Below are 14,119 nucleotides of genomic sequence, written 5' to 3'. Positions count from 1 at the left end.
AAACCTAATCCCGCGATAACTACTTCCGTAATTTGTCCAGACCAACCACAAACTTGTACGTCATCCTTCAAACGGTCCAGCTAATCACATAGCGTGACGTCACCAGCAGGCGCCGGAGCCCGAGCCGATCTGTAGATCTGATTCCTACACCGAATCGACTGATGATCATCTGTCAGCTGTGCTTCGCATCTCCACCTCAGACATTCAGCCTGACTCTGATGCACTCGTTAAAGACCAACAGAGACTAGATTCCTCTCACTGAACAAATAAAAAACTGAAAAACACCAAATGAGGTGATTAGACTACAAATGTGGGCATCATTATTATAATCTGATGTATCTTGCTTGATATTTGGAGTAGAAAGACAATATTGTGATGTCTTTATTGTGTTTTGGGGTGAATGTGACTGAAAAAAAAAAGGTACAAACGTTCACATTTTGTTAACCATTGCTTTGGGAAATTTGATTGAATAAATGACATTTTTTGTAAGGCAACCTCATTTTTTCCATACTCTTACCAGTCTTAGCAGCTTGTAAAAACAATGATATTTACTGCTTTATATAAAGAAATACAATTAATATTATGCAGAATTTAGTTCAGCCTTTTGGTCCGGCCCTCCACTAAATTTTCTGTTTCTCATGTGGCCCCATGGAAAAAATAATTGCCCACCCCTGTCTTAGAGGAATGTCCAGCACTTCTTGATTCAGTGACTACGTTTACATGCACATCCAAATCAAGCTGCTGTCGGTAATCGAGCTAAGGGTCCCAGCAGGGTGCCAGAGAAATCCAATCCTACATGCACAACAATGAAATCAGGCTATTGTGTGAGGTGCATTGTGCACCCGAGCCACAGGTGGCGCTACACGCTCCATCGTGTTGGTACACCTCCGGTTGTCGTCATGAAGAAGAGCTATTCAAGAGTGTAAACAAAGTTATCAGTTCCGTGTTCTCCATTGCGCGTTTTTCTCCCGTCCATGAATTTTAATATATTCAACTCCTTAAGCTGAATGAGCATGAACTCTGTCTCCTCATTGCTCCAGAAGTGCACGTTTCTGCTCGCCATTTTCTCTTCTCCGTTTGTTCCTCCTGACCTCTTCTGCTGCTCGCTACTACTGTTGTCATGCCGACCGAGGCTGTTGTGTTTCCCGCTTGTGGTCTCGTCACTCGTCACTTCCGGAAGGGGCAGTAAGTAGCTCGACTACTAGCTCGATAGGGTTTACATGCACTAAGTAGCTCGGCAGAAATCGCATAATCTAGGTCGTGTAGCTCGATTCCGAGAAATCAAGTTCGGTTCAATTTCAGCCGAATTAAGGTGTATACATAGCATTTTGAACTTCGATTTCAGTCGAGCAACGGCAGAAATTCGATTCTCTCTATGTGCATGTAAACGCACTGAGTGTCTTTTCAGTTTTGTGTGTGTACTACCGTTCAAAAGTTTGGGGTCACTTTGAAATGTCCTTATTTTTGAAAGAAAAGCACTGTTCTTTTCAATGAAGATCACTTTAAACTAATCAGAAATGCACTCTATACATTGCTAATGTGGTAAATGACTATTCTAGCTGCAAATGTCTGGTTTTTGGTGCAATATCTCCATAGGTGTATAGAGGCCCATTTCCAGCAACTCTCACTCCAGTGTTCTAATGGTACAATGTGTTTGCTCATTGCCTCAGAAGGCTAATGGATGATTAGAAAACCCTTGTACAATCATGTTAGCACAGCTGAAAACAGTTGAGCTCTTTAGAGAAGCTATAAAACTGACCTTCCTTTGAGCAGATTGAGTTTCTGGAGCATCACATTTGTGGGGTCGATTAAATGCTCAAAGTGGCCAGAAAAATGTCTCGACTATATTTTCTATTCATTTTACAGCTTATGGTGGGAAATAAAAGTGTGACTTTTCATGGAAAACACAAAATTGTCTGGGTGACCCCAAACTTTTGAACGGTAGTGTACATGTGTAGTGCATGATCACAAATCAGTGCCTTATTTGATGATTACCATAGTTTGGTGTTTGGCAAAAGATTTAATTATCATTCTAGTGTGTTTGTGGTCATTTGGCATTTTTGTAAGAGTATTTTGTTACTAGAATCAGTTAAAGGTAACAAAGCATTTTGCCGGCGGCACGGCGGTGTAGTGGTTAGCGCTGTCGCCTCACAGCAAGAAGGTCCTGGGTTCGAGCCCCGGGGCCGGCGAGGGCCTTTCTGTGTGGAGTTTGCATGTTCTCCCCGTGTCCGCGTGGGTTTCCTCCGGGTGCTCCGGTTTCCCCCACAGTCCAAAGACATGCAGGTTAGGTTAACTGGTGACTCTAAATTGACCGTAGGTGTGAATGTGAGTGTGAATGGTTGTCTGTGTCTATGTGTCAGCCCTGTGATGACCTGGCGACTTGTCCAGGGTGTACCCCGCCTTTCGCCCGTAGTCAGCTGGGATAGGCTCCAGCTCGCCTGCGACCCTGTAGAACAGGATAAAGCGGCTACAGATAATGAGATGAGATGAGAAGCATTTTGCTAAATTATGTAAAATAACACGATAACTTGATGTGTAACATTGGTGGTTAATCATAATGTCTGCGAACAACATTGATCTTAATACTGACTGTGGTATTGTCTGCTCTGGAACGGAGTTGAGTGAAAATACAGTGGCTAGTGTTTTGATTTGTTTTTGTTTTTTTCAATTGATTAGAAAACAATTTTTGTTGATAGATAAGGTGTTATGCATCTCTTCATAATTTTTCTTGATAATTAAGGTGTTAATATGTTGGTATATGCATCTTTACATAATGGAAATGTGCATGAATTAGTGTTACTGAAATTTAGCCTGGCAAGCCAGACTAAGGCCATGTACACACGTAGCCGGGTATTTTTAAAACCGAACATTTCCCCCCCCCCCCCCCCCCCCCCCCCCCCCCGTTTATAAAAATGTTTTATCCACACCACCTCGTCTTTGAAAAAAATCCCTTCCACACATAACCGAACATCTGCGTTTTCAGTCACATTCATAAGCATTCCAAACCTGTAGATGGCATTATTTCCCCAAATCCTACCCCCTAATCACATCAGAATAGCCCTCTGTTGGCGTCACTTCCGCCTAAACATAAAACATGACGCCAAGCTCGTTCGTCTGGACAGACTCGGAGACAGAATTGCTTCTAAACGCAATTTGAGTATAAACTTCAAAAGACGCAAGAAAACGTTGATTGGGAATCTTGTCAGTAGTTGGGCTTCTAAAATTAAACATGTAAATAGCACCTGCACAATAATTAACGCTTTCAAGGCACTACTCCGATCCATTACTCTTTGTCCATGCTTAATCTGGCTTCTGCAGTAAACAAAGGTCGCACGTTTGACGTCAGGGCAGATTTGTTGTAATTTTTTTGGCGCAGATTGTGACGTTCTAAAACACAAAACTCCGGTTATCTCTGTCTACACGAAAAGGCATACACGGAGTTTTCAAAAATCTTCACTTTGCCCGGAGTTTTTTTAAATATTCGTTTTTGATGTGTTTTCATGTGGATGACAGGCCAAAACGTAGAAAAATATCTTCGATTTAGCAGATACCCGGCTACGTGTGGACGGGGTCTAAATGTGAATATTTAGTCTGGCCTCGATCCGTAGACATTTCTGACGGGTGTGGGAGGAACAACCCGCTGTCTTTCAAACTCTGTGCGTATAGGCCAACGGTCTGACCAATCAGCGCAACAGTGACTGTGACGTAGTCAGAGCGACAGAAAGCAGTGGGGGAGGCCTTGAAATAAATAATTTTTCAAAATGCGTATTAATTAATAAACAGGTTCTAGATATTAAGAAGTTTGGAGATAATGACCACAAGTTTGGAGTCTGTACCACATACTTAACATACACTCTTTATTTTTTTCAAGTGTTTTTCAAGGGTTTGCTTAAACTGTTTTTGAGAGTTTTTATTTAGTGGTGTTTGGTGAAATAATTTCCCTTAAATTTAAAATAACGGGAAAATAAGAAACAATCAAAAAGTAATGTTTCAAAGCTGTTTATTAATTCTTCGTACTGCACAAACTAGCCCCATCCTTTTGGCTACGAGTGGAGCCAGCTGGTAGATCAGACTTTTGCCATAGCCGGTCGGCAAAACAGCGAAAACGTCCTTCTTGAAAAGGAATGAGCGGAGAGCCTCTTCCTGCTCATGTTTCAACGAAAACTCCAAGTCTAATTCTTCTAAAACTGATTCCAAAGCGGAGTCAAACGCGCGCTGTTCACTAGCCGTAGCCATCTTTTCTGTTGCGCTTTCTCCAGCGTCGCGCAGCTTTGTTGTCACTCCTGCAAAAGCCCGCCCAAAGAATCCAAACAAAAACCTTGCGTTGTGATTGGCGGGCACGATTTGATGCCCGGGGTGTTTTTGTTTATATGGTGCGAGGCTAGACCCACTCGCTAGGCGGGTGGGTCTAGTTTACTAGGCTAACTGAAATTCATTTAAAAATACGTATATATTATTCACCAGCTGGGAGGTCTGTATCGTGAAATGCCATGACCGAGGTCAGTATTCAAGGCTGAGGTCACGGTATTTCACCATACGGACCGACCTTAAGCTGGTAAATAATATATTTATTTTTTTCTTTACCAAATTCTAACAGAAAACGAGAGCGCCTGAAAGGGAAAACCGAGCCGAGGCGCCATTTTGAATCCTCATTCACGGCTGTAATGCAAATTGCTTCCTCCTCGGTATACAAGTGCACTTCCATGGCAGGAAAAAAACTACATTTTGCCGCCTATGTCGTCCCCTATTTATACAAATAGGAGTCATTCAGGATTCAGCCATGGTTTTACTCGGCGTTAGCAACAGTTAGAGGTTTTTAGCTTTCTCCTGAAATGTTTTCTTTTATTTCTTCTTCCTCAGGGTAGTAAAACTCGCTTTCGCTCTGAACACTGTCGTTATCGCTATCCATGCTGTAAAATTAATGCTATTCTCCTGAGAAATGCTGGCAAAAATTTACAAGATTTTTAATAATCTTATAAATAAATCTTATTAAAAAAAGATAAATGTTGACAAAAAAATGCTACTACATTTGTTGTTGTGAACGAGCGAGTCGCTAGAGGTCAATAACCGGGGTGCGTAACTCCCGCTCGCCAGCCAATCAGAGCGCAGGATTTGCTGGAAACTGGACCGCGAAAAAAATAATGAAAAATATTTTCAAGAATACTAATTCAAAATTTTGGGTAGGCATCTCCTGGAATTCGACAAAACCGTTGTTGTGGGTTTTGTTTGTTTGTTTGTTTTGTTTTTGTTTCCCTGACTTCTCTGTCATGTCTCTCTATAAACCAGGCCGAACTGAATGAGGTTCTGGAGGATGATAAAGAGGAACCGGCTCCTGCACCAGTCCTGACTCAGCGCGCTAACGTAACACCAAAATCCACCCCCACTACCCCGAGTGGTGCAGGTGGACTGGAGTCCTGCCTGCAGGAGCGTATCGAAATGTACCAGGCAGCCATCAGCAACACCAAAGCTTCAGGAGAAGCCAGCAAGGCTCGCAGATACGAGCGTGGACTGAAGGTGATCTGACGGCTCTCATGCTCCTATCATAATGCTGAACTAATTCCAGTTCGAAGGTCTAATTTGTAGATTAGAGCAATTATATATAACTTCAGGTACGTTATATCTGTAAAATTACTATGCTGTGAATATCGGCACTTTAATTTGGCATTTTTCAGGGTCAGAAATGAGCTCCGCCTCCTGCTGAAATGTAGCCAGGGAAGGCAACTGATGAGACGAAAGTCATCTTGAGGAAGGAGTTGATTGGAAAAGGGAAGGGGAAAGCTTGTTGATGTTTTCTTTACACTTGCAATTCAATCAGCAGGGGGCCCTGAAAATTACATACTGCTGCTTTAAATGTGTGTTCATGTTAAAGGGATAATTCCCTACGAGTACACACTTCTGCAAATCAGTCATCCATTCATGATGTCTAGTCTGTGATGACATTACTTCAGCAACCGTTGGTTAATGTTTTTTTTTTTTCCCTCTCACTTTTTACTGTCAGGATCAAATTTGATAGTTTTGTGTCCCGGTCATATTTACATTCAGTTTTCACAGTATCAAATATGCATAGCGCAGACATGTCGTACTCGTCATAGCTTCTCTTGAGGATCCCTTTTTATTTGTAAAGTTACAATTCTTTTTTGAAATGAATTTGTGGGGGGGAAAGGCACAGCAGCGAGAGAATGAAAGTTAGCACAAACTGCTAGATTCCCGTCATTTGTCGTTTACATTAGCACTTCAGGTCAGATTAGCCTGAGTGTGCGTTTAATTGTTGTTACAGACACTACAGTCCATGCTGGCGTCAGTGAAAAAGGGAAAACCCATTAACGAAGAAGAGATTCCGCCTCCTGTCGCTACTGGCGCTAAACCCGCCCCTGCAAAGCAAGAACCAATCAGAGAACAGGAACAGCCTGCACCGGATTCCAAACCACCACCACCAGCGACCAATGAGAAGCCGCTGCAGGAGGCGAAGCCTGTAGCCCCGCCCAAACCTCAGCTCCTGCAGCCGCCCAATCAGAGAACACCGGCTGTGACGCCTGATACACCGGCAATATCACCCTTAACTCCCATCCAACCCCACGCCCAGCATTCAGGTACACGCACGCACTCGCACTGAGTCTCCGAACATATTGTGCTATATCAGAATTCATTTATTTGGATCTTCAACAAACAAACATAAAGCATAAAAAAGCAAAAATACTTGAAATATGAAAGATCCAGGGGACCTACATTAAGGTAATGAAAATAAAACCGCTATCATGCAGGCCACCATAGGCTCTCTGCAGGAACATAAAATATTTGTAATTGACTTTTTTTAGATTTTCATAATATGATGTTTAGGTATTGTGATAAAATTCACATTTGACTTGATAAATTTACACATAGCAATGTCACTTTTGAACAATCTTGCATATATAGCATACCGTATTTTTCGGACTATAAGTCGCACTTTTTTTCATGGTTCGGCTAGCCATGCGACTTGTACTCCGGTGCGACGTATATATGTGTTGTTGTTTTTTTTCACCGCGGAATAACTGGAGCTGATGCTGAGTCTGACGACAGCCACGCAGAAGAAGAGGAAACGGCGCTTCATCTGCCGCTGGAGTTGGCAGAGTTGTTCAGAAGCGACACCGAGGATGAGGAATTCAATGGATTTGCTGATCTGGAGTGAAATCAATCATCAGCTTGATAAACTTGACTGACCTGTGTTTTATTATTAATGATAGGCCTATAGTTATTTAAATAAGTTATGTAATGATTTTAGGCAGTGCTTAATTTGTGAAATGGGAGGTCCCAGAACGCAGGAGGTGGGTGGGTCCGGCGACTCAAAAAAAAAAAGGCGGGGGATGGTTTACTATAACTTTACGCACATGCGCTTATTGTGTGTGTAAAATAATAATAATAATAATAATATCAGACATTATGATCTTAGAAAACGCTTTAGTGACGAACAGTTACAGACAGTAATATGTCGTGATATTGTATTATAAAATATTAATTTTTACTAGTCTATATATTAAATTATATATTACATTTATCTTCTAAAATAACAGACTGTACTCATCACAACCGGTTTATTTCACCATTGGAGATCAGATCACACAAGACATGAGTTAAATGACTCATTTTAAGGATTTAAGTAGGGGATTTAAAAGCAGTTGTTGTTGTTGTTGTTGTTGTTTTTTTTCACTAGACGGTTGTTTTTACTACCGTACCTGTCTTTGGAGATGATATACCTATAGCCTACTTGACCTCTGATTTGATGAAATAAAATTCGACAAAAATGAAGAATGACACTCCTCGATGATGACTACAGCTTTAATAACACAGATGAAAGAGCCATGGGGCGATAATAAGCCCTACCGGTAAAAATATTCTAAAAGCAAACTGATTAATGCATCAGTAATAGGCTACTAATATTAGTTATAATAATAATATAGGCTATTAGTAATAACGATAGTGATAGTATTAAAGATAGTAGTAGATAGTTAAAATAATCAGACGAGGCTACTTACAGGGCAAAGGGCGCGTTATCACTGCTCAGCTGTTCATTTATTAAATAAACAATGCAGTCGCGCAGTAACCACGCGCTGCTTATCAGATACAATCACAGATTCTATGGATAGAATAACCCTTCAAAAAAGTGCGACTTATAGTCCGGTGCGACGTATATATGTTTTTTTCGTCTTCATAATGCATTTTTTGGCTGATGCGACTTAAACTCCGGAGCGACGTATAGTCCGGAAAATACGGTACTTAAACATAGTAATAGGCATGCAGTCAGTGGTGTATAAACAATATTATTTTTTATATTATATATATATATATATATATGAAGAACATCTATCTAGAACATGTATAACAATTCACAACATTACAGCTCACACTATAGTTCTGAATGATATGGCGTTTAACATATGGAGAGAACCCTTGAAGACTATGTGTATGAACCTTTTCTAGAATGATTTTTGGTGTGGATTTAATAGTTTGAGGTCGATCATATCTAACACATTTTTCAGCAAATTTGTGTTTAGTTCTTGGTTGATAAATTTGACTTGATGAGCGTGTATTATGAATTGGAGTTACAATATTAAAAGGTAGAGATTGAAAATAGCTGGGAAGAGTGCCTTCATGATATTTGAAATAGAATTTAAGTTTCTGTAGATAGAAAATATCTTCAAGCTTCAACAAATGGACGTTCTTAAGCAAGGGTTCTGTATGACGATTATATTTAGCACATGAAATGACTAATAATTTTCTTCTGAATCTTAAAAATCCGTTCACAATTAAATCCCCAAAGTAAGATACCAAAGTTTAGATGTGATAACACAAGAGAATTGTAAATCTTTATTTTTGCATCAAGGGGTAGAATATTTTTTAGTCTGTTTAGTATGCCTAAAGTTTTAGAAATTTTGTTTGCAATTTTGTCAACATGATCTTTCCAACTGAGGTTTTCATTTATTGTTAAGCCAAGAAAATTAAATGTACTGACTCTTTCAATAGAAATATTATTTATTTGGAGATCAATGTGCCCAACTGATTTTTGTGGTGTATGAAATACAATGAATTTAGATTTATTAACATTCAGTGATAACTTATTCAACAGCAACCAGTTGTTTACTTTTTGTAATTGATCATTTACTGTGGAGATGTTTGTAATTTGTTTATTATTTAAATCTATTATCAAGTGTGTGTGTGTGTGTGTTGCAGAGCTGAAGGCCAGTGTGTTGAGCAGACAGAGGGAATATAAACTGGCTGCTATTGAGGCCAAAAAGAGCGGAAACACAGACCTCGCTAGACAACACCTTGTCGTCGCCAAGGTAACCATGCACTGTCCAGCAGCTTGAAGTTTTAAATCCTGTGTATAACTACAAAGACAAAACATGTACACTACCGTTCAAAAGTTTGGGGTCACCCAGACAATTTTATGTTTTCCATGAAAAGTCACACTTTTATTTACCACCATAAGTTGTAAAATGAATAGAAAATATTAGTCAAGACATTTTTCTGGCCATTTTGAGCATTTAATCGACCCCACAAATGTGATGCTCCAGAAACTCAATCTGCTCAAAGGAAGGTCAGTTTTATAGCTTCTCTAAAGAGCTCAACTGTTTTCAGCTGTGCTGACATGATTGTACAAGGGTTTTCTAATCATCCATTAGCCTTCTGAGGCAATGAGCAAACACATTCAGTGCGTTTACATGCACATAGAGAGAATCGAATTTCTGCCGTTGCTCGACTGAAATCGAAGTTCAAAATGCCATGTATACACCTTAATTCGGCTGAAATTGAACCGAACTTGATTTCTCGGAATCGAGCTACACGACCTAGATTATGCGATTTCTGCCGAGCTACTTAGTGCATGTAAACCCTATCGAGCTAGTAGTCGAGCTACTTACTGCCCCTTCCGGAAGTGACGAGTGACGAGACCACAAGCGGGAAACACAACAGCCTCGGTCGGCATGACAACAGTAGTAGCGAGCAGCAGAAGAGGTCAGGAGGAACAAACGGAGAAGAGAAAATGGCGAGCAGAAACGTGCACTTCTGGAGCAATGAGGAGACAGAGTTCATGCTCATTCAGCTTAAGGAGTTGAATATATTAAAATTCATGGACGGGAGAAAAACGCGCAATGGAGAACACGGAACTGATAACTTTGTTTACACTCTTGAATAGCTCTTCTTCATGACGACAACCGGAGGTGTACCAACACGATGGGGCGTGTAGCGCCACCTGTGGCTCGGGTGCACAATGCACCTCACACAATAGCCCGATTTCATTGTGTGCATGTAGGATTGGATTTCTCTGGCACCCTGCTGGGACCTTCAGCTCGATTACAAACAGCAGCTCGATTTGGATGTGCATGTAAACGTAGTCATTGTACCATTAGAACACTGGAGTGAGAGTTGCTGGAAATGGGCCTCTATACACCTATGGAGATATTGCACCAAAAACCAGACATTTGCAGCTAGAATAGTCATTTACCACATTAGCAATGTATAGAGTGGATTTCTGATTAGTTTAAAGTGATCTTCATTGAAAAGAGCAGTGATTGTCTTTCAAAAATAAGGACATTTCAAAGTGACCCCAAACTTTTGAACGATAGTGTATTTGTCCAAAAAAAATGTGACTTGTCATAAAACCACTCCCCATCTTTTCTAGACCTTGGTGCTTACTGGTCGACTCGGAGCCTTTTGTGATCCAGTTTCTGCTTGACGCGGATAAACAGCATCTTAATAAACTAGGGATGTGCGATATGGGAAAAAATGAATACCCCGATACATTTTCTCCATTTCACGATATACGATATATATCTTGATATATTTAAATCTCCTCTAAAGGACCCCATGAAATCTAACTTTTACTCTTTACTGTTTTCACTACAATCCCTGCAGATTAAATAACATTCTTGGTTAACTTTACAGGTGGTTTTCAACAACTCATTTTAAATTTTCACGTTAGTGATTAATCACAATTGAGTTGAAATAAGACTATTTTTATTCAACAAAGATGTGGCACAAACTGCAAAAACAATCTTGAAAATTGCAACAAAGGGGCAACACAATACAGAGCTGCTCAGAGCTTGAACCAATAAAGTGCAGCTCAACACTGAGAAAGACATTTAGCCTAAATAAGAAAAGTGCTCATTCATTAAATTATTTAAAAAAAAATAGATCTCCAAGCTATTAACCTGACTACTGAGAACCACTGGAACATTCACAATAGAGAGAGAGAGATTGAGGGAGAGAAGAGAGAGATCTGCAAAACATCATTTTTCTCTTTGCACACTTTTGAACTGAATGTTTTCTGGCTCTGCCTCTCAGCAGGCAGCACTGTAAACCGAAACTAGAAAATCTTCCCGGAAGTTCCTTTCAGCACCGAGATGTCGCCCGGGATTGGTTGGCAAGTGCGTGATGTTATTGTTTTCTTTACCCTTAGGCAGCCTCTTACGTTACTGCCTGAGGGACAGGGAGAAAACCACCGGAAAAGGTTTTAAACAAACACGAAACAAACGCAAGTCGGAAGATGACCATAAAATACTCGATAGTTACGATATAATAATTTTATGTATCGCACACAGAATTTTCGGCAATACATCGAGTATATTCGATATATCGCACAGCCCTATAATAAACTAATATTATTGTTTCCTATTTATTCTTTACGTCAGCTCCGTTAATGTGTGAATGCTGAAGCAGAAACATCCTCAGTGCATAACTTCTTTGAAAGCACACTTTTGGAAAGATCACAGTATAAGAATTTTAGCGATATCACCCGTGAGTGATCATCTTACTCTGCAACAATAAAGAAATCGATTCTATTATCTGTCTCTCCCTTTCGCAGAAGTTGGACTCTGTAGTCGAAGCGATAGACAGAGGAGAGCATGTTGATGCCAGCTCACTTCCGCCCCCTCCTGGTTTGTCCTGAACATCACATGTCATTAATAATGAGATGCGAATACTCACTTGTACATGTTCTGTTCAGTACACTATTTTCCTCTCTGTCATACTCACTCACACACACACACACTCTGCTCTTGTCCCTGCAGGAGATGTTGTAGTTGAGCATTCTCCTCCAGCTCCTCAATCTGCCTCCACCAAACCCACCCCTGCTGCTCCACCTGCTGCTGCTCCAGCACCTGACGCTCGTAAGTTCTCTGCTTTTGGGGTTTGGGTGAGTGTGTTTAGGCTACACTGCAAAATGGATACTGAATACTAGGCTGGAAACAGGGTTTCCGCGGAGTCTTAAAAAGTCTAAAATTTGATAATCCTAATTTAAGGCCTTAAAAAGTCTAAAATACGAGCATATTTTGCATTGTAGGTCTTAAATGTCATTTTGTGAAGTCTTAAATCCTTACGTCCATTTACCCCATTCGCGCTTTTTTTTTTGTTAAATGCGTTGGTGATATTCATAATTAGTCATATAGGCTAGGCCTACTTAGTATCAGTAGGCTACGCTGCAAACTACAAATATGACACAGTGGAATCCGGCGTCTAGCCCGGTCAGGGATGAGAGTTTTCCGCTTTTCGGCGGATTTCCGCTTTTTGAGCGAAAATCGATATTATGCCAAATCCGTTGAGATGTTTTTTTCATTGAGGGGGGTTGGGGTATGTTCCTTCATGATACTCAAGCGTACAACGATGTTACATGTTTACATTTTCGCCATCTTTAGTCTCGCTAAGTCTCGCGGTAGAATACGTGTTATCTACAATGTAATTGGCCAAAACATCGCTGGCGAGAGCATGATAGCCAATCATAACAGTTCTTACAAGAGTGTGGGAGAGAACAAAAGCCAATCATAGCAGTTCTTACAAAAGTACCCGCATCTGTTCTATTTTATCGAAACTTGCACATGTTCATCGTCGCTGCGCTTCAAAAATGCGTTTCTCTTTCGTATCGGCTTTTTAACTCAAAATGCCGAATACAATTGACAAGCGAGACGAAGCGAAGGTACGTGAAATCAATGCTGGTATAAAAAACAGAGAGACAAGCTCTTGTCTTTGGCCAAAAGGCTGAAGAAGTCGTCGAAATGATTAAATGAAAATGAGAAGTGACTGTGAACTATAAATAATTGTATAAAGTGTACATAGACATTATCCCATAAACTTAGCATTCGTTTGATTTAATACATCGAACATGTATATGATGGTCAGTAAATCTGAATTAATGCTGACAGTTTTGAAAACTTAAATATTTCAAAAGACTTTGAAATCATATGCAACTAATGAGGACATCGGGTGACTGACCTTTTCTCCCTAAGAAATTTTATTTAATATATGTACATTTTGATAATTAATAAAACTTACGTTTAATGTGAATTTAGTTTGTCATTTTTGTTGATCATAAATTATAACCAAACCCTTGAATGTAGAATGTGACTTTATTTTGAATTCAAACAATTCTCCTATTGATTTGAAACATATTTTCATGTAAATATATAAAAAAAAGACAACAGATTTTTTATCTACTACAGCTCAGACTGCAGGAAAAGTGGTTTGTAAGGCCCCATTTTTCAAAATTTTCCTGGGGGGGTATCCCTCCCAGACCCCCGGCTTCAGGCGCCATCTTGTTTTCTGCTTTTTTGGTGACCACCCACTCTCATCCCTGCCGGTTGGCATGGTGATGCACAGAGCATGGTACGCGCGCATTTAGACAGTAGAGCCTGAAAGAAGCGAGGGAGATCGTCACGGTTTGTAGCAAAATGGGCAAATGCAAGTTTAACGACTGCTGGCTTGAACGCAATGATTTCGTAGACTGGTTAAAACGTGTACCAAACAATCCGTTTGAGGCGTACTGCACATTGTGCAAAAGAACACTCAAACTCGGCACCGGAATCGCACGCGAAAGCGGAGAAGCACCAGGCTGCCCATAAAAGTCTGCAACAATCGCATGCCATCACTCAATTTTGTTCACCGTTGTCAGGTCCAAGCACGTCTCGAGACGGTGCATCAGCTAACTCCGTGCGAACTGTAACGTTACAACACACAAACCGTACGGAATCGAATGCCTCATCCTCAAGTGATTTGCGGGATGTCTTTGGCTCCACTGCAACTTAGTTCCTCATTAATGCAAGAGCGCACCCTAGGGATGTAATGAGTTCATTGGTGAATGATGATAAATTTT

General features: G+C 40.4%; 1 protein-coding gene across 2 annotated transcripts in view; it reads left to right on the top strand.

Annotated features, from left to right (window-relative positions):
- Positions 1–14,119, top strand: part of cc2d1a (coiled-coil and C2 domain containing 1A) — a 65,899-nt gene that overhangs the window by 16,518 nt on the left and 35,262 nt on the right. For both annotated transcript variants that reach the window (XM_060899174.1, XM_060899173.1), the window contains exons 5-9: positions 5,287–5,514; positions 6,278–6,590; positions 9,208–9,317; positions 11,840–11,912; positions 12,045–12,143. In XM_060899174.1, the coding sequence (XP_060755157.1) occupies positions 5,287–5,514; positions 6,278–6,590; positions 9,208–9,317; positions 11,840–11,912; positions 12,045–12,143 (823 nt within the window). The remainder of the gene's footprint in view (positions 1–5,286; positions 5,515–6,277; positions 6,591–9,207; positions 9,318–11,839; positions 11,913–12,044; positions 12,144–14,119) is intronic.

The sequence above is a fragment of the Neoarius graeffei genome, chromosome 18 (assembly GCF_027579695.1).
Source record: "Neoarius graeffei isolate fNeoGra1 chromosome 18, fNeoGra1.pri, whole genome shotgun sequence".
Taxonomy (NCBI): Eukaryota; Metazoa; Chordata; class Actinopteri; order Siluriformes; family Ariidae; genus Neoarius; species Neoarius graeffei.
This window is presented reverse-complemented; position numbering and strand designations above follow the sequence as displayed.